Source organism: Topomyia yanbarensis, chromosome 3 (assembly GCF_030247195.1).
Source record: "Topomyia yanbarensis strain Yona2022 chromosome 3, ASM3024719v1, whole genome shotgun sequence".
In the NCBI taxonomy this organism is placed as follows: domain Eukaryota; kingdom Metazoa; phylum Arthropoda; class Insecta; order Diptera; family Culicidae; genus Topomyia; species Topomyia yanbarensis.
In genome coordinates this window covers 128,522,654-128,548,796 of record NC_080672.1, presented here as the reverse complement: position 1 = coordinate 128,548,796, position 26,143 = coordinate 128,522,654, and the positions used below count along the sequence as shown (strand labels likewise).

Sequence of the window (26,143 nt, the reverse complement as noted above, 5' to 3'; positions counted from 1 at the left end):
AACGTATTTGACTTGATCTGTACACAGTAGCTCGGAACATGTCTCGGAACAACTTGTCGAAACCACTTCTCGACAGCTCTTAATGCTTGTTGCATTAAAACACAAATTGTTCCCATGCAAAGCTCAGTAATTGGTATTTGCAACCCCGTGGGTTCGAAATTCAAGCTCATTGAGCTTCATCAACAAGCTGTCGACAACCAGGTTACATAGCAAAGGTAACAGAACGCCACTCTAAGGCCAGCCGCAAATACTCCCTTCCTTATCTCTGCCTCAGCTACAAACAAAGAATGCGGTTGCTAAGCATTGCGTCTATCCAACCCGAGATACATATACATAGTCACTTAATGACCTCGCGTCTCTTCCAGAATAGAATAGAAAGACACACCCAAGTCAGTTTACTTGAGCGAGAAGACCTTTCCAATGTTGTAAACGACATTGTGAAGCAGAGTGATCGTAGATTTCCCACACTGATATTCATGTTGCATTTTGTGTAGTGCATATTCAACAAAGCTAACGTCATTGTTCTGATGATCGATAATCCGTTCCAAAACTATTAGAAGAAAAAACGAGGTGATAGATCTAAAACTCTTGGCTTCTTCATAGCTTGAGCGCATCACTCTGGGAATAAATCTAACAGTTATTTCCCGTAATTCTTGTATAGACAGTTTTAGTCGTGACGTCGCACAGTGAAGTGACTAACTAAATTCACGACCAAAATTAAGTTGCAACGCCGAAATAAAAAAAAATTCCGCAAAAATTTAATTGTTTTCCGAACTAACTATTCTGGGGGTAACAGGTGTCCATGGGCCTATGAGGATTAGAGTTTTTGAGCTCCAAAACTCCAAAAATTGTAGCATAGTTTTGTTTTTTTAAATTGGTCAATTTGCGATAAAAAGTGCAAAGAGTAATTAAAGCTTCTGCTAGTTCCTATTTTAATTTGCCTAACGTATTTTCGACAAACATCGCACAATTTTATGCTTCAAGATATTAACTAAATAAATAAAGACTCAGGTGATTCGCATTTAATGCCAAAAGATCAAGACTCCTGCGTTGCAGAAGACAAAGTAATAAATAGCCGGGAAACTCTAAGCTTGCTCATATGACACTACTCCACGCTTTTCTAAACATTCTTACTTCAAATCCTTGCTCTTCTTTGAGTACTATGGCTCTTAATGTTGAAAAATATTTCACACCTTCCAGTCCCTTGCTAATTAAATGTCGTTACAATATAAAACAGGAAAAAGATTGACTCACTCTATATCGTTAATAAAAAAGCAAAAAAACAAATACCGAAATAAATAAATAAATGGAAAATAAATAACTAACTAAATAAATAAATAAAATAATAAGTTAAGCAAATAAATAAATAAAACAATTAGTAAATAAATAATTAAAGATAAAAATAAAAAAAAAACTAAAAAGCTTCTTTTCTGCACGCACTGTTTATTAGGACCTTTCTGCATTGATACCTGTTGTTCTCAACGAGTCAACTCAATTTGTTTTAGCAATTTCAGAGCACATAAGTTGATAAACAAAAAAATTAAAAAGTTTTTCTTGTAGAGCAATTTTTTTCCAAGCGCAATTTTTTTCCAAGCATCTGATAGTTTACGAGTTATCAGTAATTTCAAAATATAAGTTCGAAAAATCCTTAATTGCCCAAAAAATTGAAAAAATGCGCTCCGTCTAGAAATTGGGTTGTAAATCTGATGTGGAATGAACAGCTTATTTTCCGAGGGAACTGACTGAGCCATATTCAATTGTCGATGGCACTGTTTTAAATTTTGATACCAGTTTGTTGTAGTTTTAACATTTGGTCTTTTTTCGTTTCTTTAACAGATCCACACTTCACCCCCTGAGCAATGTCACTGATCGATTGGGACAGCCCTGTCAGCATAGTAGCGTACGTAGTAACTGCAATCGCGATATTCGTTTCCTTGTTCAAATACTACTTGTATCTCACGTGTGGAAAAATCACATCCAGTGTAAGTTTTTTTTGTGAAGATAGCCTGCTAAGACCTAGTTATGTTCTTTTATGGTTTGTTCATTATGTTATTTCTATTGTCTATCCACAGCGCAACATGGAAGGTAAAACGGTTATTATCACTGGAGCCAATTCGGGCATTGGCAAGGAAACTGCCCGGGATTTGGCGAAACGAGGTGCTCGCATAATAATGGCCTGTCGGAACATGGAAACGGCCAAGAAAGCTCGCGGTATGTATAGTAATCAGTTTTGGTGAAGGATTATTATAGTAGAAACTATATGTACATAGCAAATGGTTTCAGGTTTAGCATATTTGTTGCACAATGTATAGTTGCAAACATGTATCATAGATTTGGATCTCGATATACTTAAGGTTGGACAGAGAAAGGGTAAAAATCGAAAACGAAAAAAGCAGTTTTTTCCACACCATATGTCAGATCTTCATAAAAATCAATCAGCAGTACTGTAGCAACATTCTACACACGCTGATTGATTTTTAGGAAGATCTGACATACTCTGTGGAAAAACTGCTTTTTTCGTTTGCGAATTTTGCGCATTCTCTGTCCAACCTTAACTCAAAAAGTTTGACAAAGACATTTCAAAAAGATCTAATACCTACTGTTGTGTAGATATTATTTGAAAATAATGAAACCATCAATACGAAAACCTTGAAGTTAAACTTGTATTAAGAAGTAGAACAGTCGAATGAGTATTTTCGCTTTCACTGAAAATCTGTTATGCCACTGATCTGCTAACCAAAAGAACTCAAATTTGAATTCATCTACACTGAATCAATTCTTGGTGAGGGAAATATAATCATTAAAAACAACGCATGATGAAATGGAGAAGTCTCAATCAAACACACGGATATTTGTACAGCACTTTTGCAATGCACGGGTCAATGTAATGACCAGGGAGTGGTTGACTACCAAACGAAACTAACTCCTACTATTGTGATTCTGCGAAAATCCATCTATCCCCCCTTTTCTCCACAGACGAGATCGTGCAAGACAGCGGCAATGAGGCTGTTTTTGTCAAGCAGCTTGACCTGAGTTCACAAGCATCGGTTCGCGAGTTCGCTGCCGAAGTGCTCAAAACGGAATCCAAGCTGGACGTCCTGATTCATAATGCCGGCTTTGCGGAGACCTTCAAGAAAACCAAGAGCGTGGACGGCATTGAGTTCACCATGGCCACGAACCACTATGGACCTTTCCTGCTGACGCACCTGTTGATCGACCTGTTGAAGCGGTCGGCACCAAGTCGGATCGTTGTCGTAGCTTCCGAGCTGTATCGATTCGCTTCGGTCGATTTGAATAATCTCAACCCGGTCAACAGTCTGCCCGGTTATCTTTACTACGTATCCAAATCGGCTAACATTATGTTCACCCGCGAGCTTAGCCGCCGTCTGGAGGGAACCAATGTCACTGCCAACTGTTTGCATCCGGGCATGATCGATTCCGGCATCTGGCGTAACGTACCATTCCCACTTACCATTCCGATGGGAATCGTCAAAGCGTTCTTCAAAACTAACGCCGAAGGTGCCCAAACTAGTCTTTATTTGGCTTGCTCGCCGGAAGTAGAAGGCGTCAGCGGAAAGTATTATAGAGACTGTAAGGAAGCTGGGTTGTCGGCGGGAATCTGCGATATGGAGAAAGCTAAGAAACTGTGGGAGGAATCGGTTAAGATAGTTAAGCTAACAGAAAAAGATCCGAAAATCTGAATTAGGTTCGGAAGTTACCAGTAGAGACTTGGTTAAGTTATGTCAAGTATCAGTTATGACTAATGAAAAATCTCAATAAAAGCATTGTATTTCTGCTTGTAGGGTGCAGTAAGAAAACGTGTCGTTTTTTTCATTTCTTATCACAGTACCATAGGTTGATTAAGGTGGTATAGGAGTTTTTTAATCTGTTTTCTGAAACACTGTCAATTGTTTTTCTCGAAAACGGGAAGAAAAAATGGATTGGGGTTTGCATTTTGCAATTCACATTTTAATCTTGAATAACAATTTTCAATTGCATACGAAAACCTTTTTACCACCCTTCCGGCTCATTTAAATTTCCAAATGCAAAAAATAGATAAAATGCATAAATAAATAAATAAAATTTAGATTTTTGAAAAACGGTGAGCAAAGATTAGATTAATTAATAAGCTTTCAAACCAAAACAGGGACTCAGCGGTTCTTGAGGCGGTTTAAAAAAAACACATGATTAAAGTGTTTACAAGAATTTGAATCAAAATTATTTATTTTTGCAGTTTCAGGAAGGAGATATAGGTTGGGCCGCTTTAAAAATGTATTCCTAAAATGTTAATATTTCAATATATTCGACAAAAAGATTTTTATTAGGAAAAGACTGCTCCTATGCCACCTTAAGTGTGGAATTTTGAAAGAATGAATAAAGAACGCTTTCTTATCACTTTTCTAACTACTACCACACTCACATATTATGTTTGTTTCAAGTTTAAGCAATTAAATAGTGATTTTTCAAAAATAATAAGTTTAGACAAAAGAAATTCGAAAAGAATTCAAGTAGGGTAGGACAGGGCAATAGGGCTACCCGGGGCGAAATGAACACCCTTCTAATAACAATTCAAAATGATGTTTTGCTTGAATATTAGTAAAAATTCCTTTGAATCAAGAAAAATGAAAGTGTGAAAATTGTCATTAGAATATCCATAAACCCGAAAAAATACTCCGCCATGAGATTTCGGGGTTACAAAAGAAGGTTTAAATATTTATTTGGCTTGTTTTTCATTTGAACAAAATTCATCTGTAGTATTGATTAGACCTGCAAATCGCTTCATTATTTTGTAGTTGATTTCATACATCATTTATCAAGAAACATTCACTATCCGGGGTAGAATAATACACCATAACCTCAAATCAGGTTCTAAAGTTTTTTTGATTACAGCAATTTTACTGTAGACATACGACGTAAAATCTTTGATATTATACACAAATTAATTCTTCATTATTTCCGAAATAAAAATAAATGCATGTTTATAGATTCCTTGAAGACTCTGCTTTATTTCTAATGACGTTGTTGTTCGAGAATCTAGGAACAAAACCAGGAAAGTTACATCAAACAAACGTTTTTAATAGCATTGAGTTAGGTACTCGTAAAAGAGAGATCATGTTAGCGAACCTGAAATATACTTCAGGTTAAAACCCATCCCGATCTCTAGAACTGAGTTAGTTTTAGCCTCAAGCAAAAACAACACATAAGTTTTTAGATGTAAATCCTAAATGTTGTAGATGTTATTTCCCACAGCATTATGGTAGGATTCATGTCTGGGTCTATAAAAATATTGCGAATGTTCCGTCCTTCACATATACAAGGACATAATGATGCCTTCATTGAACATTTTTAAGTCATATAGACTTCATAGTTCTTTGATATTCTCGGCCCTTATTCTGGGATTGGATGTCAGCCCATCATATCTGAAAGAGTCAAAAGATATATTTATAAGCTATTATCCATATGCTCCAGGATGTTCAGTAAGAAGTAGAAATTTCAGCACTGACTCTGCCGATTCAAAGATTCACCCCTACCCTCCCCCCACTTCACGTATCATTATCACACGTGGAATAGTGGGCGTAAATAAGGAAGGAACCTAGAACATGCTTGTAAATGAGATTAAAAAAATGTTATTGAGTCTGAGAAATGGCAGAAGTGTTTTCCGGCAGATATTTTTTTCAAATGTGGCTTACAGAATTTAAGGGAATAGAATATAAATTATGAATAGGAGAAACTTTCATATCCACTACATTATCGCACATAATTTAAATTTATAAGTAGCAAAATGATTTTATATTCTTCCTTCATATGCGAAACTCTTAGATAAAAAATATATATTTTCAGCCATAGTTTAGTCTAATGTTCTAATTAATATTCTAAGTTTTTTGTCTTAGATAAAACAGGTTTTAAAATATGTACACTTTGTTTACAATTTTCGTCGAAAATGTCAAGTATCGTTGTATCGTTTCAAATAAGATAGTAACTGAGCCATTAACTAGTAGTATTCAAACATCTAAGACTTCTTCATAATTCGGCGGTCTAACTTGCGCTGTAGATGCTCTCTTTATCTTATACTAAATAAACTAAAAAGGGGCCATGGAATACACTACCTCCACTCCTTTTTTCATTTTCTGACTACGTCTACGTTATTCAGCAATTCATTCTGCATATTTCATTCAAAGCTACCAAGTCTCCGCCATCAATCTACTTGCTACCTCTGCCACAGTCAGATCTACAATCGAGTCAAGTGAACAACACGTCTCTCGATTTAGTGTGCATTGTCTTGAGAACAAAGAAAACAATTAGGTTCTTTACTGACACACTTAACCTCACTTTTCTTGACAGTTCGCTTGTACTGTTCACATGGACTTAGAACAATTTGTGGACGACTAGATTCGCTCGAAGCAAATCGTAAAGAATTTTTCTAAGTCCATGTAAACAGTACAAGCGAACTGTCAAAAATGAACACTCAGTTCATTTGTGACGTCATCGTAAAGTATTCAATTGAATACTTTACGGTGACGTCACAACTGAACTGAGTGTTCATTTTTGACAGTACGTTGTACTGTTTACATGGACTTAGAAAAATTCTTTACGATTTGCTTCGAGCGAATCTAGTCGTCCACAAATTTTTCTAAATCCATGTAAACAGTACAAGCGAACTGTCAAGAAAAGTGAGGTTAACTGTGTCAGTAAAGAACCTAATTGTCATCGTGAGTAAAGTTAACGCAAAAACTCTACTTCGACCCAACGCCGCACAGTGGCGGGTCTTCAAACAAAAGTCGGACAAAACCTCAAATGTTACATAATTTGGCTGAAAATCACAATTTAAGCTAATTTTGAGATGCTGAGCTCATTTTTGATGTCAAAAGTCGTAAAATATTAAATGCATTTTTCCATACAGTATCATTGAACCTTTCTTATAACTATGATCCCGTTTTCATGATAAATTTTCCGTTACTGTTCACCATTGTCAGCAATATCATAAAAAAGAAGAACACTAGATCCATTGTACAACGTGTTGGTTTACTGTAGATTGTCTAACTATTTTACACAAAACACCATGCGCCTCCATATCAGCAACAAAGCTTCAAAATCTCCTTAAAACTTTTTGCGCACCTTGGCGCAGAACGAGACCATGATATTCGAAAAGTAGAGGTTATTTACCATAGAATGTAGACTATGTGACCGTTCCGAAATGATTCCGAAATTTGTACAGAATACATTAGTGAAAAAAGTATTTTTGATCTGACCACCTCAAACCTTTTTAAACTAAAAAGTCATAGTTCCAAGCAAATTTACCAAATGTATTTTATTCACTAACCAAGTTCTTTCGTTCCTCTACACAATGAAACTAGTAGTGCTAAAATCGAACCAAAATCAAAAGAGCAACAGGCATTTGAGGTGAACAGAGCAATGGTGGTTTCGGAAATGAAAATCATCAAAAAGTCCGGACATTGCTACGTTTAAACTCATGTTAAAAATCGTGTTCTTATCCAATGATCATAAAAAAATTGAATATGCATCATTCAATACATGAAAAATTTAGGTAAAATATAAAATATCAATATTTCAAAAATAAATTTTTGAGGTTTTGGCCAGCCTCCAGCCACTGTGTCCAATACTGTGAAGACAAAAATGCAACTTAGGCTTACGGATATATATTGAAAATGATTATGTAGATATAAAGCTACATGACCTATCACCTCGGACCCCTTCTGAGCCAACTGCAAAATACATGTTGCAATCCGAAGAAGCAGAATCCGTTACACCTGATACATGGAGAAACATCTTCCCGGGTACTCATAGAGGCGTTTTTGTAGTGAAGATGCGGGTTGAAAGGCCTGTATCCTCCTAATTGACAATAAAACTCAAAACTCACGGAACTACAATTAAAGGAACTACGCTAAGCACCCATGAGAAGCAAACTCCTATGTGCAGGTATTGTAATCAGACAGCATATCATGGACAACTTTTGTGTGTTTGTTAACCATCTTAACTCCCACTGACCGACAGCGGTTTACAGAAAAATACTATACCTGCAAATAACTTGATTCCAGGATTTAGGTAGGTGTTAGCTCAATTAATTTTCCAATTTCCCGTTTCGTATACAGGGCAAACCGTGTTCCGAGGTAATCATTCCATTGACCAGCCCCGCCTTAATGTAATGTTTGTATCAAACGGATTATAACATTGAAATAGGACTTTCGATTCCTGACATGCTGTAAGAAATCGACACGTATTTAGTGTATTCAATTTAAAATAATTAATATATAAATTAGAATATGTTTATAGAAAAATATTCCAGTTTTTCTATGATACCAATAATATACAGAGAACTACATCTAGTCTCTGGCAGCATATCCCTCAATTCATCCCTCCCCAACATACGATGTAACATTGTTTGCTCTCCAACTTCTCTCAACAAGACAGCATTGGATCTCATCTTTTCGCGGTATAATATGAGATGATATTTTCGCGCCTAATGTAAAACTGCCGAATAACTAATGGTTTCGCAAAAATCCACAAAAATGAGTAGATACGGATCCTTAGAATGAAAATACTGCAATAATGTGGGGAAATAAATTCTATAATGTAATAATTCTCGCAATTTCTTGAAAGGTGAAAAGTTGGGTCCGTGCCTACTAAGGATGAAAAAGCTGTGCGATAAACTGGTTGTAGTGAGAATGAGCGAATATTTTAACCTCTGCACAGCAGAATAAAAGAGACGGAAATAGAAAACATGCCAACTCGACATATTTCTTGAGCGTTTTTTCAAAACGTCATATCTGCAGTGAGTTACTCTCTTTGTTTACTTTCTCTTCTGTTAATAATTCGGTCACTTTAACATTTATCCCTCAGCTCTTTGCATAATATGCTAGTTAAAACCCCCGTCTTTCGATCTGTACTGTAAAATAAGTGAAAAGTGTTATAGTGACGCCGTAAAAATCGAAAGAGAAAGTAAACAAAGAGAGTAACTCATTGCAGATATGACGTTTTGAAAAAACGCTCAAGATTTCTGTTTCTCAGTGGGCACCGAGAAACAAAAGCATACAGAGCCGAGAAACAAAAACGACAAAAACATACATCACTCCCGTCGCTCATACTCCGCCACGATTCCCATGCACACCCAACAGCACAACGAGTGAACCGAGTGAACAAACCGAAAGCGCCCAACGCTCAAAGTCCACAGCGGAAAAACGAGAGACAGGTAGAAAGAACATGTCGTCGATGAAGCTCTCCGTGTAGTGCACTTTTCAGTGGGTTTGTCCATCTCCGTAATTAGGTTCTTTACTGAAACAGTTAACCTCACTTTTCTTGACAGTTCGTTTGTACTGCTTATATGGACTTAGAAAAATTTGTGGACGACTAGATTCGCTCGAAGCAAATCGTAAAGAATTTTAAAGTCCATGTAAACAGTACAAGCGAACTGTAAAAAATGAACGCTCAGTTCATTTGTGACGTCACCGTAAAGTATTCAAGAGCTTGGTTCTTCTCACACTCTCGTTCGCAGTAACAGCATTCGTACAAAAGTGCTGAGTGGCGGGCGCGGAGATGTAATCGTTCGCCCGGCTTGTTTTCGCTCCTGACGATGCTTCTATGGTGAAGAAAAACTTCCGAGAAGCGATTTTCCGGGTCGTCACAATCCAGGAATGTATTTCCTCTGGCGTATTCCACAATGTCGACTATCCGACGATCCTTTGGACACTTTTCCAGCGAAAAAACGCCCAAAACACGTCCCGAAATGACAGCAATTTGGGGATTTCTCTTTACACACGACCAACCGACTCACTCAGACAGAACTCTGGATAAAACCACAGTATATCATGGACAACCTTGCGCGGAAAGTCTACTTCCTACTTCGGCCCAAGTCAGAAGTAGAATCGAACCAAGTGAACAACAACTAGCAGCCTATCGATCTAGTGTGCATTGTCTCGAGAACAAAGAAAACGTTTAATTTATTCTTGTCATCATGAGTAAAATTGACAAAAAAAACTCTGCTCCGACCCAACACAGCGGTCATTAACTTGAAATTCTGTTCAATACGATTGAGTTTTCGTGAAGTGGAAAACCTGCTGAAGGTGAAGATACAGTTCACGCGCAGGGAGGTTATGTATCTTCAGTATCATAATCTTCGCAATGTAGTACTCATATCATTTAGCACGTTAGCCCAAGCGGAACGTTTCATTTTGTAGAACAACTTGAAGCACGTGGCCAAAAGTGATAAAGTTGGAATTAAGATTCCCGTGTATATAGAAAGAGACTATGTAGATGTTAAGCTACATGACCTATCACCATGGACTTCTCCTGATCTAATTGCAGATTACATGTCGCAATACGGAGAAGTAGAATCCGTTGCACCTGATACTTGGAGAAATTTATCCCCGGGTACACCTAACGGTGTGCTTGTGGAGAGGATACGGATCGAAAGACCTATCCCCTCCCACTTGAATATAAAACTCAAAACCTACGAAGCTGCTATTAATCAAACTACGTTATGCACCCATGAGGGCCGAACTTCTAGGTGCAAGTATTGTAATCAGGCAGCGCACCACGGACATTCTTGCCTGGAAGATACAGAGGAGGATGCAGCTCTACCGATTGCCAACGCTTTAACGGCAAACTAACCTAAAAAAGAGTTTTCAATACCAATACCTGAACAACAAACAGTTGCCAAATTAGTGGCAGCTGTTCAGTCCATATTGACAACTGCAAAAGCAGCATCCAGCACCACCAAACTAACCAACATCGGTAAAAAAGATAATAACAACGACGACGGATTTACATTAGTCACATGGCGAGTTCGGCTGTCTGTTGCGGTATTCACCGTCAAACAATTCAGACAACGGGCACATTCTGTTAAACAGTACTGTGTACTCATAGGCAAAATTAAGGATTGGCCATCAAACCAAACCGATAGAATTTTTTCTTCCACCCAGATCATCCCCATCACGTAGTAGATTGCTTCGTACTGCCGGCCTTACAGTTTTTGATCTCTCAACTAGCTTTTCGCATTGCATTCGACGTGACGTGGACCCATGGCTTGGCAGTCATTCTCAATATTGTGCTGTCTCTGAGCCGGTCGATTTCCACATTTAAAAATCTAATTTTCATTTATTTGACGCGGCTCAATGCATGAGTTTAACTAAACCATGTAACTTTTATATTTTTGCAACAAATAAATATGAAGAACTTTTATTTAGTGAAGAAATCCTGCGCGCGCAATTAACAATTGCATGAGGAAATTTCTTCCATTTCGGTAAGGCTTTTTAGCCGGTACATCATTTTTATAGGATTTGTATAGCACAGCGTGAACGAACGGACCACGACGGACAGCTACTTTAAACGTGACCAGTCACGTGGCAAAGTTTTTCACGTTATCGTCGTTAGTACATATTTATCGTACGCTCATTTCTTACGGTGTAGGTCTCCATATCGTTCCCTATATGATGTTTAGCCGTTGCAAGCATTCGGTTTCTAGTCTGGTCTAGCACAAATCTCATCCACCACCACATCCTGACATCAATGACATTGGAGAAATATCGAACGCCAATAAAATTTTGGCCGATTTCGGATCGCGTTTCGCTATTCGGGCATTTCCAAGTGTGCCAATAGCATTTCATCCTATACAGATAAGTGCTAGAGATATAGGGTAACTGCTCCCTAATTCATCTTAGCTCCTCTATTCATCTCACCCATTTGAACACATTAGTTAGAACAGTATCTGCTATCTCTATTCAACGCATTAGCTCAAATGGTAGGATGAATAAGGGTACGTTGTACTCGACTTTTCACTTCGCTCAAACACGAGCATTTCACATTTTCCAGGCAAAAATTTTAACTGTTCTGCTTCTTAGGAACGTAGCAAAGATGATGACACCTATTTAACCGCAATCCAGTCACTCTAAGTCGAGTTATCAACGAAATAGTGTGACATACTGACTAATGAGATGAATAAGGGCTCGTCTACCCTACATATTTGCTTTTGGCTGCGCCGAGATTGACCAACTTTAGGCCGTTGTCGTTGGTGGTTGAGTGGAGACTTTCCTTACCAATAACTGGATAAAATAATTATTCGCTTGTGACCTATGTATTTGCTCCTCCGATCATTAGGTTTTCGTCATGTTTTGAGCACTCTCCATAAATTTTAATAATTCTGTGGCTTTCATATTAATTACGGTTGCCATGCATAGTTCAGATGTGGAACGTGGTCTAGATTTGACTGCTTATTTTTGACTGCTTTACGGGAAACCCATTTACTTCCTACATCTACACCGCGAAAAACATTACTGAACATGTGAGTTTTTAGGAATTTTCTCATATACCATGTCTGAAGATTAATTGATAATTATGACAATTCCGAGTCCAATAGAATTTTTTTAGTTTTTTTCCATCGGTTTGTGTCCGCACTGATTGCACCAATGAGGTGAGTCAGCCATCTGGACCCCGGTCTATTTCCATTTATCAAAGACGATGGTCACGTTACTCAATGTGCTTTTCGCTTCTGCTCGAACCAGTGCGAAGTGAACAAAAAAAAACAGTTGTCAAGCTGCGTGCACGGATATGATGGTCTACTTTTAATACTCGTTTTATTATTATTTTTTACATCATGTACTTTTATAATAGACCAACTACTCTGGCTTCAAGCCGTGTTAAATAAACAAATTGAAAAAAGATCAACTGGATTCTAGATTCGATTCATCAGCACAATGTCAGAAAATTTGGAGTTTACTTTAATCCTATAAAAATCATACAGATTTTTATTTGCAAGCGAGATAATGACCCTAGATTTTATTCGAATGATATACGACTTTTGTTGTATATTTGCACAGCATAGATTTTTTAAAAGTTTCCTGAATAATTATCGCCGAATCGCTTGATATACAAAATAAAGATTAATAAAAGGCGTTTTAGGCAGAATCAGCATTTTCAAGTTGTATTTGCAATCGCTCATATGTATTATAGATCGACGCGCTGGTGCAGATTCATCATTTTAAGACATACGTTTAATTAAGATGTTATCCCAATAGAATATATCCGTGGATCATTGTTGGATACAACCTTCAAAGTACGCTGGAGACAAATCCGTAGATTTCCGTCGAAAAATTGCTTTCCCGTAGATTCCATCTACGAATCCGTAGGCCTACGGAGATTTCCATAGATCTGACGTCACTGCTTGGAACTGAGAGTTGTAAGTGAATCTCCCGAAGTAGTTGCAGAAGTGTAAACCACTCAAGTGTACTTAGGTGGGTTTTTTATTGGATGGGCCTTCTGTCAACCCCACTTCCTAAATGATAAGTGATAGGTCAATTTATAGATATTTTACTTTTTCGCTATAAAAAACCTGCACACTGGTGCATATACTGCCCATTAAAGAATAAGAGTCCCATATTGAAAAACAGCAAGCCGAGAAAAACGCTGTTCAAGATTTACATTTTTATTGAGCCAATGTTTTGGCATTTTTTTCAATATGTTCTATACAAATCTGGTAATCTTATTTGTGGCTTGTGAATCAGTGGTGATACAGAATACAATCCAAAGGATTACCCAATTTAGACAAAAATACATATAGGTAGTATATATTGTAAATATATACACACAACATATGTATCCTCAACCTTCCCCCTCCCTACCGAAAATATTTCTTACTAAACCACTGTTTCACGTAAACAGGATGTTTTCGCATGCTTTGATCGATTTAGCATCTGCTTTTCCAACATGTGGTCGGTGTTAAATCAGACCGGACTAAGTGACAATTTATTGATTTCGAGAAAAAACGAGTTTAAAGTTTGAATCTCAGCATCCTCTACATTATAATTAGAAACAAATTTTCGCAATCATTCTAGCTTATTGTTAAATATTGCTAATTCTTTATCCAGTTCTATTATTATCTCATTTTTCGATGCTTTGCGACTTAGTCCGGTCGGATTTAACACCGACCATGTGTAAGTAAAGTGTAATTAATAACACGGTGCTTCAGTGATTTTGTACTTTTCAAGTGACCTAGTATAGGTTATGGATCTCATTAAAAGCAACACAAAACATTGTTTGGAAAATATTGTATACCCTCAAAATTTTGATTTATAGTCAAAAACATTTTTTTCGGGATTTTCGGCACTACAAAATTAGCTACGATGTCAGTTTTAAACCGATTTGCAATTTTTAGTTGTTCTGGAAAGAAGAATAACTGACCTTTCCAATGGAGAAAATACTATGTGGCTTGGGGACAACAATTTTTCACGAAAATTTTTATATTTCCTAGTTCAGATATAAGATCAAATTATCTACAGGTACATATCATTCGACAATACAGTAATCGAAAATAATTTTCAGTGGAAAGTTGCAAATCCGACCAGTATCAGTTTTTTTTCTTACAAGAATTGTAACGCATGGTATCTACAGAATAAATTATTGGCTTTCACGACGAATTTGCAATCAATACCATCTAACTGGTCAATGATTTTCTCAATTTAAACTCCACGAAAACACCATTTCTTGAGTGTACCCCCAGATAGCCTTTGGCAAGCTTCAATGGCACCTGGGTTTTCTCCGTTCGCTCAAAGCTAAACTTCATCAGCATGTAAAACACAATCGCCTTAACCTCCATCAGAGCAAATCTGGACCCGATGCAGTTCCTGGGACCGATCCCAAATGGCAGATATGCGTTCGGATTTATATTTGCCTTGTTCTCATCACTGAATCGCTCCGGTAAGAATTGCTCCGGGTTGACGTAATACTTCGGGTCATGGTGTAGTCCATGGAAAGGAAGCCAGATTGCTGCTCCCTTTTCGATAGTAAACTTCATGCCTTGACCATCATCAAATTCGTAATCTTGAACGCATAGTCTGTCTATAGCGGGTACTGGAGGCCACTTACGAAGCGATTCTGACACCACCATGTCCATGTACTTCATCTTTTGAAGTGTGTCGTAATTCAACGGCTTTCCATTCAGAGATTCGTGCGTCTCCAAAATCTCCTCATATAATCGTTTCTGAACGTCTGAATTAATAGTCAGTTCATAAGCTAGGAAGGTGAGACATGTCGACACTGTGTCGAAACCGGCGACGAAGAAAATTAAGCATTGTGCAATCATTTCGACCTCTGTCATTACGATTGACGATGTCCCCTTCCCATGTTCAAACTCCTTCACCGTCGCAAAACTTTCATTTTGCTCGATCTCATGCTGATTCTTCAGCATTCCCTTTCTAGCCTGCATCAAGAGGTGAACCATATCCGGGCGAACAATGCCTTGAGTTTCTCGTGACTTTATAGCTTGCTTAATAAGTGATGAAAAGTAGGTATTATGCACTCTATCGAGCAAATCAATTCCAAAGTAGCTCATAACGGAGGGAATGTACCGATGTCCAAACGTGCGAATTAAGGCGGCCAATGTGTCGAATTTAAACATAACATTTCCGTGCGCGTAGAACTCATTTTTAGGGTTCCGTAAGGAGTCAACCTTGATTCCAAAAGCACATGTCGCTATCACGTCGTTGGTAAATCTAGAAAACACATCTTTCATCTCGTACACCTGCGATCTGCCGCTAAGCTGCGACTCTTTCTGAAAGAACTGAGCCATGCTTGCGCTACACTCCACTACCAGCTCAAACATCTGCCGCATTTTTGATCCGGTGAACGCTGGACTAAGGGTAACCCGCATATCCCTCCACTTTTGATCGTTCAGTACAAACAGCGACTTAGCAAACAACAGATTTGGATGATCTCCTTCGGCTTGACCCCAGATCGGCCGGTGGTTCATGAAGTGGTCGAAGTCTTTAATGCCGATCTTTTTGATCATCTCCGGATCACGAATAACGTATAATGGGGCATTCGCGTCGAATAGACCGAAAACTCTAAAATCAAACTCGTTTCAGCGAATAACTTCTATCACAGTTTGTATTAGTGGAACTTACTTCACGCCATCAAATTTGTCGTAAATGATCTTAACGAATTCCGTAAACGAGTGCTTTTTGAATAAAAGTGGTCCCGTGCTTCCAACGATGGGCCAGACCGCCATCGATGGAATCGGTTTGTGGTGAAAGTAGTCATGGTCCTTGGTTAACCAGTAGTAAAGCCATCCGATTGTAATCACAGTGACTAGAACGTATGCTAGTTCGATTTCCATTTTTTGGGATAGCGATAGCACTGTCCGACTGGTCATCCACAACTACCCACATTTTGCATTTGATTGGTGAATCGGACTGCTTCTTATCTTTCGCAAATGTTTGTTTATAACCATCGCCGCGAAGGTGACTTGCATATTGGCTTATCAAATACTCTGTTTTTGTTTGCAGATAAAAATGTGTACCGCTTCATAACAGAAATAGCTATTTGTTAAAAAACTGATTTAATTTGCCTAGCAGTGAGATGAGACAATTCCGCACAGTCATTAGATTGCAGAAGTTAAGTAAAGTACGCACAGGAACTGGGAGAACTATATATTCGAACTAAATCAAACGAACAAATCGAAAAAAAGTTAATAAAATAAAGCAAATAAAATGAACAAACAGAATGAAATGAACAATAAATATTAACAATAAGCAATATTAAATTAATGAAGGATCACCAGTTTATTCCTGTTAACAGATATTATTTTCAAATCGGGTTTCATTTTGTTTTCTGTAATATATTTCGCATGATGATAAAACGTCTTCTATAGCATATGTCTGCATTCTATGAAACAGTGATTTTTCACTGTTTGCTGGTAGAATAGTTCAAGGACATATTTTTAGTCTAGGTGTAGATAGAAAAATGTGTTAAAGAGAAGATTTTGTGAAGCTTATTCCTTAAACAGAATGAATAGAAAATAAGGAAAAATATGTAGAAAAATTTCGAACTCCAAAAATGAAGGATGAAACCTCAAAGATGCAAAGAAATAAGAAAAACGAAGGAATACGCAGATAATAGGTGAAGACCGACAGACCGTTTCAGATAACATATTTTTAGTTATCATATAATCTAACTTCAATTATAAAGTTTTAATATGTATATAACACAAAATTCGCCAATTTTATTCCAAATAATTTTTACTTCATTGTAGCTGTCAAAAATTCCACACGTTTTTTTATTATTTCATCAAAGTAGGCGACACTACTATACTAGTGCGTCATTTTCTCAGCCTTTGTATGAAATATATTAAAACTTAATCGTATTATTTCTTTCACGTGAAATATTAAAAAATACATATTTTGTTTTAAACTTGAACATGATTTTTTTTTCTTTTTTATTGAATTTAGTAGTCACAATATATTTCTAAACACCATACTTGAATTGAATACTTACGGAGATGTTATGTTTTCAAACGCCCCTTGTGCAAGCGACACGTTCCGCCACGTGCTTTGCTCGCACTTGGTCTAGGCTGTAAGAGTTTCTGCACATCTGCGCATTCAGTAAACCACAATTTCAGTTGACTTTATTACACCGTGTTACAGTGATTTTGTACTTTTCAAATGACCTAGTATAGGTTGTAGATATCGTCAAATGCAACACAAAACAATGTATGAAAAATGTGGGTTATATTCTCAAAATCTCGATTTATAGCAAAAAAAAAACCATTTTCGGTACTTTCGGCACTAAAAACGTCTACGTGGTCATTTTCAATTTTTTTAGTGTTCTGGAAAGAAGAATAAATTATCGTTCCAACGGTATGTAATGCTTTGTACTTTTGTTAAAGATACTATGCGGTTTGGGACAACAATATGAAAACAACCATTATTTTGCGATTTTTTCATGAAAATTATGAAAATTGCTTCACGTTCTTCTAAAGAAGCTTCTTTGTTTTAATAAATATTTACGGGGAACCCCTATGGTCCTAGAAGCGGGTTCACGCTTAACTTATATAAAACAAAACTATTGTTACCATATCCCTACCCCATCGGTATAGTTTCACTAGTAATGAACACTACTTCATCTCTCCTCCGTTTCAACTTTCCTCGGCTTCATCTACTATGGTTCTGGGCTGATCATGTCTTTGTTGACTTTGAACTGATGGAATGTTGTTATAACCAAAACAGAAAATGCGAAAGCGAACAAAGAATTTTTAAACGATACACATAGGAGTATGTTATGTAAAAATGTGGAAAAAATTATTTTGATGGATTTGCGGTCATTTTGTACTTCAAATAGTCTAAATAACTGTATATTTACAGTAATGTTCGCCTAACAGTGACATAATAGCGTTCTAATATTCACTTCGCTCTTTTGTTGCAAACACACTAATTTTATTCACGTTAAACGCTCTAAACATAGTTCTGGTTACAAATTCACATTGTTTTTTTTTGTATTTATTTTATAGAGGTTTTAGCCTTAGGTTTCCAAGCACCTCTTTTTTGTGGTAGAAAAAATTTATCCTTTTGGTTGGGAGTAGAATACAGATGAAATGCGCACAAGGAAATCGGTTTACCAACTATGCTATACACTCTTAGAAAAACTGAAAATTACATTTGACGTAAGCAACATAGCGACGTATTTTCCTGTCCAATAATAGGATTTTACATGCTATGATTTGTAAAATTAAATATTATGACTCTTTTGATGTAAAACTCAGACTGAATGGCCGAACAACTCACTTTTTTACATGTAATTAAATGTAAATTTATGTGAATTAGGACGCTCCTTTTATGTACATTTGGCAGAACGTAAAGTTACAAGATATTTTTTGCTTTGCACCCGCCAATAATTCTCATATTTGGTATATTTATTTAAACATAATATAGTACATTTTTTCAATGTTATAGTATTTATTTATAAACATTAAGCTCTTATGAATCCGCATCTCCCTCGTCTTCGTCTTTAAAAGCGAGTAACAAAGAAAGATATGTTTGTTTGCAGGATGGATAACATTGCATTGTTTTTCGAAAGATTGGCTCGACGAATATCGCTACAGCCTGTTCTGGAAAGTTTTTGTGTACATTATTGGGTTGCATAACAGCAATCGCATTTTTTTTAAATCTGTCGCTTTTGATGGACTTTCAGTTATGTCCATGATAATGCCGGCAAGCACTGTATTTCCGGCAACTCGTTGACTCATTTGTGCAGCAAAGCTCAACTCATCGAATGGTGTATTTTCTCTAAGATCCAGGGTTCTCCTTCGCTTGTTTCGGAAAACTGCTTTAGAGGACGACCTGCAGTTGAACATTCAGACCAAGTAGATAACTTGATAGTTGAGTTCAACCAAACTTTGTTCGGATCGACAAACCGTTCCTTGTGGTTATAGCAATCTACCTATTTGCATTTAAACTATATTAAAGCAGCTTAATTGATATTTACGCATTTTAAGGAATCCACAAGACACTTGAGGGTGTCCGTGAGCTTTTCATCTACGAACAATAACTTGATATCTATTGACGGCAGAAACATTGCTCTACCAGCTCTAAAAGATATTCTCATTTATCTTTTTCAGTAACTGAAAGAACAAATTTAATGTTTTCTGACCAATGTTTAAGAAAATCATCAATTTAGAAAATCCGAAAAACGCAATTTAAAGATTTCCTAACTTCAAAACTACTTAAATCTTCAATGCGTGAGGATGCGTGATTTTTTTCTTTTAGGATAAGATTTGAGAAACCCTGAGCTTAACAAAAATATTACTTTTTTGCTTAGAGAGGTTTAGAACATAAACAGAAATGCTTTTTGCCAAAATCGATGAGTGAAGAGTCCTCAAAAAGGAGCCATTTATCAAGCCTCTCTTATGACTTCTATTTGCATGTATCCAGTTGAATCAGTGATGCAATTTATATCGAGTTTCTAGCTGACAACACTTCTAACCTCCAGAAAAGCTACCGAAATAATTGTTTTCATCGAACCACTTGCGAAAATATACAGTTGGCAGAAATTGGCAAAGTTTTAACGGCTAGCTTTAATCATACATATTCAAGATATTTTCAAAATCACCGACACTTTTTGGTACAAGTATCTAAGAATGTAAAAACAATCAAATCCACGGGATCTATTAAAATTTGTTTTTTTCAATTTTGGCCAGCTTTTTGATAGAAATACTCTTATGTGCGCTAAATTACGTTCCTAATAAATTCACATTTTATCCAAAAAAACCTGTAATTTGCCCGTAATTAGTGCTTTTCGACCATTGTGTGATGAGGTAAACAGTATACGTTTGCAGCAACATACTTTTAGGCGTATTCAGTTTAGTTTATATCGTAACGCTAAACGCTGCAAATAACTGGTGTAAATAAAGGCGCAACACGCAGTACAAAGATATAAACTAAGAAAGCTTTTCATTGTAATTTTGTAATTTTATTGAGCACGACAACCTGTTAGTACAGACTTTGAATCAGGTCAAGGAAGTTAAGTTAAGAAGCATAGTAAAAGAGATAAAATTGACAAATGAAGTGATTTAAATTACTGTACCTAGTCATTAAACATCCTGTCTATAAGGTTCATGATCGAGAGTACAATTTCGATAGCTTTTCCAACTGTTACATATTATAGGCACCATCCTGCCACAGTGATAGTTTCATGAATGATAATGCGATAATGTATAAATATTGATTAAATGTCCAACTGTTTTCATTATACAACATTTACTGAAATTGTGTTCATTTTTTAACAAAGCTTGAGCTGAAGAATCAGTTACAGTGACTCAAATCCGAATTCGTACAGCGCTATGCGGAATGATCATATACAATTTCCGAGTATAAAACAAGTTTTCGAGACATTTTAATTATATAGAAAAATTTACTAGTCAGCAAAGTAAAGATTCAAATATCCTCGTTTTACTGCAAATGAAGGGTGGATAATCAAATTCGTATAGCAGCCATTTCCTTTTTTACAGGACATTTTCATTTTTATTTTTAAAGTTGCACGCAAACCGTGATTTGAGATTAAGTTGCATCAATACAAGAATTTATACTAATAAAACTTCAAACAGAGATATGTTTAAAATAATTATGAAAAAAGGGCGCATAATCGTAAGTCAAAAGTGGTATGGGAAAGAATGACACCTGACGTGGGTAAGAAAAATCAAACCGTACAACGGAGGAACATTGATCATGTTTCCTAAAGTTTTTGGAATAACTTTCTTCAACTTAAGTAAATATAATAGTTTGCATTTTTAAAACAAGTACTGGTTCCCATATATTCGAAAGGTTCAAATTGTTGGTTATTTTATTAGGATTTACTATAAGAATAAAATTACTTTGTCAAAAATTTCCATTCGTTGTTTTCGGGGTAACTTTGAGCAGCAAACTATGTGTATTTTAAGATTCACTGAAACGTACACGCCGCACCAACTGCTTTCTAAATACCTCTATAAGGTTGCCAGTAAGTTTTTGGTGTAACTAGCACTGTATTTGCTATTTGCGCTTAAAGTTAAGTATGTACCGGTAGTAATAAGCCTCCCATTTTGGTTTAAACGCAAGGATAGTTTTTAAAACAGAATAAATCATTATCATCACGGAGACTAACCATCCCACCGCATAAAAACATTAATTTCGTGGTCGCATTGCCTGCTTGTGGCGAATCCTAGACCTATACCTGTCTCTCAATCCTACTCCGTAATACCTATGGAAGTGTCGCTGAGGCGGTGGCCTTCTTTAAGTAGGAATTACATGAACATTTCCTACCCTATCCTAAATATCAATGAAGATGGTCGTGGCCGGCAATGACGATTTTCATGCTATTGGTTTACTGAACTCAAAAGAAATAAAGCTACTTCCCGATCATTTATCTCACAAGCAAGATGAGTTAAACTACCTATAGGAAACATGGTAATCGTTATAGCACCGTGCTTCGTAACGCAACTCAATGCAACGACTCGCTCTAGAATGTCTCTAGAAAAACATGTTTCGCGGTTAGTATGAAATTTGCTGAAAATAACCAACAAAATTGATACATTAAGTAGTTTTTGAATTTCAGTTCACACCGCAAATTTTGTTTTTTCCAGAGACGTTCCATAAAAGCTTCGTCACCAAGTCGCTTGTCGATATTTTTACATAGAAAAATTACAAAATGTTATTGAAATGATACATTATAATGTACTAAAGTTTTGATCAATTCTAATTTCTTAATAAATAGCGAAAAAAAGTTTTTTTTCTACGCTGAAACCCTTATACCCCCTTCCCCCCTTTAATTGATCTAATGGTTTAATTTGTAATGTGGAATAAACAAAGCTTGGTAAAATTATATCGGGTTGCTGGTTGACGGTTGACGATCTTCACCTACACCAATCATGTGAGAATCGCATCCCTCAGCAAAGCCGACGACAACAACACCAATAGAAACGGTCCTTTTCAGGACCACCATTCAGGACATCATTTTTTTAAAGTAGAACTTCAAATATTTTCTTGTTCAAATTACTTTGTTATCAGAAAATTCCATTGAGTATCAATACATTTGAAGTACAGACTCCTTATGTATTCTAAATCTCCCCGGTTATATGCCAGACATTAGGGGAGACCGGGGCTGGTTGGCCGAGTTTTGCTTTCGGAATTTCTATACTCATTCTAGATAGACTTTTCGAAAACCGGTTTGCGCTGTCATGAAGATACAATCCTTGAGTACATATGCAATTTTTTTCGCTCATGAAAAAAAAATCAGGGAAAAAGTTTTCAGCAAACAAATGCGGAAAAAAAATCGGCCAACCAAAGTTAAACACATTAAATGTATCAGTGGAAAACTTTTAATTAACGAAAAAATCGAAAATAAAATCCACTCTTCATTTTTAATCTTTTTAGCCCTTTTGGATTTAGTTTTGGCAGCTTTAGTGAAGTTTTCACCAGCTCTCGCTGATTTTTGTTCCTCCGCTAGCGTACGCTTATGTTTGATTTCATTTTTCTGATCCTCTAATACTGCTTTTATTGGGGAATCGGTCGTAATTTGAGTCGATCGGCGTTTACGACCTTGCCACTTCTTCGAATCAGATCGTGCACTCGCCTTCGGAAGAGATCTGATGTCTTCAGAGAGGCTTACATCTGCAGCAAATTCTATGCTAATGGACGAGTTTTGTTCGGGGTTAGGTCGATTTGTGACAAATTCTACCAGAATTAAATTCATAAAATATTGGAATCAAGTTTTTCATAAACAATTTCCGACTTTTATTGATTATTGATAAGAATATTATTCTTATTTCTATTTGGCAATAATTTTAAATTATTTTTATTACTTATTTCTCGTGTATATTTTTCTTTATAATCATCAATATTAGCATAATATCAAATTTTGCTCTGAAAAAGGTTGGCAATTCACAAATATCGAAGCGCACATTACTCTACACTAAATTTACAACTCGGCCAACATATCCCAATATATATCTTCGAGAACAATCACGATTTACACAAACAAATATAAGGTTACACTGGTAACCGTTATACCATTTTGTTAGGTTTTGAATACCCTTTCCAGCAGTACCAAGTTATTGGAAATCAGATGTAAATTGATTCGCGTTACACATATTATTTTTCAGAAACAGAAATTTTCTCACCAGTACAAAAAAAGAATAAACGTGCTCCTGTACAAACGACACTACCCAAACACCTGAAATTACGTCGGTACATTGGTGACCTAATACCCCACCAAAATCACTATAGATGTCGCTACTGCGCATAATAGCCTTTTCATAAAAGGCACTCGGCCAACCTGCCCCTTCGGCAAACCAGCACCGGTCACCCCTACCCGTCCATCTTTTTTTCAGTTTTATTCATTTCATAGATTTCATTCGTTTGTTTATTTCATTCATTTTGAATGCTTCACTATATTTAAATATATCATCTCTTCATTTGGGTTCTTTTTATATATTTGGTTCGTTTCATTCATTGGATTCATTCTGCTCATGTATTTTTTCATATCAACTTATTTTGTTTACTGTTTTCAGTTTATGCAGTTTTTACATTTTTTCCAGGTCATACATTTTATTCAGTTTTTTCATCTGGATAAACTGACTGATTTTTTCAGTCATTCATTTCATTCAAATTATTACTGTGACACAATTTAATTTATTTTATTCATTTTATAACTTTTTTAATATAGTTTAATTTTTCATTTTAATCATTTAATTCATTTGATTTATACTAATTATTTTATTCAATTCATGAATTTTATATTTTTTCATTTCTTGGCTATATTATTTTTTTAATTTCATTTGTTTTTTTGAATTTTAATCTTTTGTTCCGTTTATTAAAGGTTTTATTCGTGCAGGTCGCGAAACTGCGTTCATCCCACCTTTAGTTGAGCGCCTACTTCGAATGAGTTCTGCAAACTAATGAATGATCAAACAGTGATATGTGTATGAGATGTCTCACATCACTGCTAGGTGGTTTAAATCGGTTTTTTATTCAAATACTCGTATAAATTCCCTAACAAACAGAAAATGTTATTACACTCAACTATCGAATTTTCTAATAAACAGGGACTGCATTGGATTATCGATAACTTTTAAACTTTTAAATTTACACCATGAATCAAATGGGTATTTCGGCATTTTCAAAGTAATGTGCTGCAAAGTGTTGTGTCTTCTACCAAAAAGATTTAAATTGTTTTAAATTGTATTCTTCAAAATAAATAGAGAACAATTACGGATTTAATGAATATTTTTAGTATTATAAGAAAATTCGCATCACACTGCAAGGTTTAATAAAATCACTTTTTTTGAATTCCAGAGGAAATAATGGCTGAATCTGGAAATTCCAACCTCATCATCAAACACATCGACATCAGTTCTCTAGCTTCGGTGCGAAATTTCGCCCAGGACATCGTCACTACCGAAAGAGTGATTGACGTTCTCATCCACAATGCCGGTGTTGCTCAAGGATTCAAGAACAAGGTCACGCCGGATGGTCTGGAGTTCACCATGGCCACCAACTGCTACGGTCCATTCCTGTTGACGCATCTTCTGATCGATCAGTTGAAGAAATCGGACCAAGGTCGAATCATTATCGTATCATCCAAATTGTATCGATTTGCCCACGTCCGCAGCGATCTAAGCAACATCAATCCGGTCAACTACTTTTCACTCTTTCCCGTGGAGTTGTACAATTTGTCTAAGTGCATAGAGATTATGATCACCCAGGAGTTGGCTCGGCGTTTAGCTGGAACGCGGATAACCGCAAACTGCCTTCATCCGGGAGTTATCGATACGGGAATCTGGCGCAACATTCCATTCCCGGCGAGTCTGTTATTCAAGCCAATTCAAATGTGCTTCCGTACACCGGAGGAGGGTGCCAGAACGACTGTATTCCTTACCGTTTCACCTGATGTGGAGAAGATCAGCGGAGAATACTTCCGCGGGTGCAAGGTGACCAAGCTAAACCGGCGGGTACAGAACAAAGAGCTTCAGGGTAGACTGTGGAAAGCTGCACAGGAGCTGGTGAAACTGACTGAAAAGGATCCGAAAATTTAGAGTAACCTGTTTGTATGTATGTTCTATTGTCGAATTCCGGAATTTCGTTTTGTAGAAGTCGTCAAATACATTGTTAGATACCATTTAACATTGTTAGATACCATTTAACTTTTTTATGTCACTTGCATTGTACAGTGGTGGCACTACGCTTTCTGTCAGTGAGTGAATTTCGTTGGCAGTGTAGTTGCAAGTAGTGCCAACAAAGTTACCCTCCCAAAACATCAAGTTCAATTTTCGCGACTAGTCTTTTTGGAACAAAAGGGAATAATTTTCTAAAGTAAGTGTCTAGATAGGATATTAAGCATTAAGAACGCCGAAGCTAAAAATAAACGAAATAAAATGATCAGACTTGACTTTCACGGAATCCGAAATCAAACGACGAAAATCGAATTCACTATGACGTCAGTGTAATGAACACCGTTTATACAAGTCCGCTCAAGAAACAGTTTTCACCTTTTTCGCTTCCTCTCCTAAAATGTATTTACATAAAGACTGCGTCGTAAGCAAATTGGATACACATAAATTGCATCTGCAACAATGCAGGATACGGAAATGTTTCAAGTACCTGCATCCGCTGAAAACTCAGCGGCACCCGTTTATCGTTCCCACCGAGTGCTGCATCAGCTCGACGAAAACCTTGAATGGACAGGCAAAACTTTCCTCTGTCACAAGATATCTTGCACAATTTGAATTTGGTGATAGTTTTACGAGTTTTAACTGTACTTTGCCAGCTCTTGTTTCCGCTTTTCCTCCGCTCCGGTCCATTAACAAAAGTGGTATTGCTATGAAAGAAAG

The 26,143-nt window shown here is 36.6% G+C and overlaps 2 protein-coding genes across 5 annotated transcripts in view; one reads left to right on the top strand and one right to left on the bottom strand.

Moving 5' to 3' along the window:
- Positions 1-25,691, top strand: part of LOC131694340 (retinol dehydrogenase 14-like) — a 73,903-nt gene extending 48,212 nt beyond the window's left edge. For 3 of the 4 annotated variants that reach the window (XM_058983009.1, XM_058983008.1, XM_058983010.1), the window contains exons 2-4: positions 1,837-1,982; positions 2,073-2,211; positions 24,609-25,691. In XM_058983009.1, coding sequence (XP_058838992.1) covers positions 1,860-1,982; positions 2,073-2,211; positions 24,609-25,348 — 1,002 coding nt within the window. In that variant the 5' untranslated portion in view covers positions 1,837-1,859 and the 3' untranslated portion in view covers positions 25,349-25,691. Of the gene's footprint in view, positions 1-1,836; positions 1,983-2,072; positions 2,212-2,976; positions 4,016-24,608 lie in introns of those variants that run through there. The other variant, XM_058983011.1, reaches the window with a different exon arrangement.
- LOC131694336 (cytochrome P450 9e2-like) lies at positions 14,136-16,184 on the bottom strand. The gene is made up of 2 exons (XM_058983002.1): positions 15,912-16,184; positions 14,136-15,851 (listed from the first exon to the last, which is right to left on the bottom strand). Exons 1-2 carry the CDS (start codon positions 16,157-16,159, stop codon positions 14,444-14,446), a joined length of 1,656 nt encoding a protein of 551 aa, XP_058838985.1. The 5' UTR covers positions 16,160-16,184; the 3' UTR covers positions 14,136-14,443.
- Positions 25,692-26,143: the final 452 nt, after the last annotated feature.

What these genes read in the sequence shown, in the direction of transcription:
- LOC131694336 (XM_058983002.1), bottom strand. Translation starts at nt 16,159, where the DNA reads ATGACCAGTCGGACAGTGCTATCGCTATCCCAAAAAATGGAAATCGAA. An exon ending in GACAAATTTGATGGCGTGAA is followed by an intron (nt 15,852 to 15,911) that starts GTAAGTTCCACT and finishes GTTTGATTTTAG; the next exon opens with AGTTTTCGGTCTATTCGACG.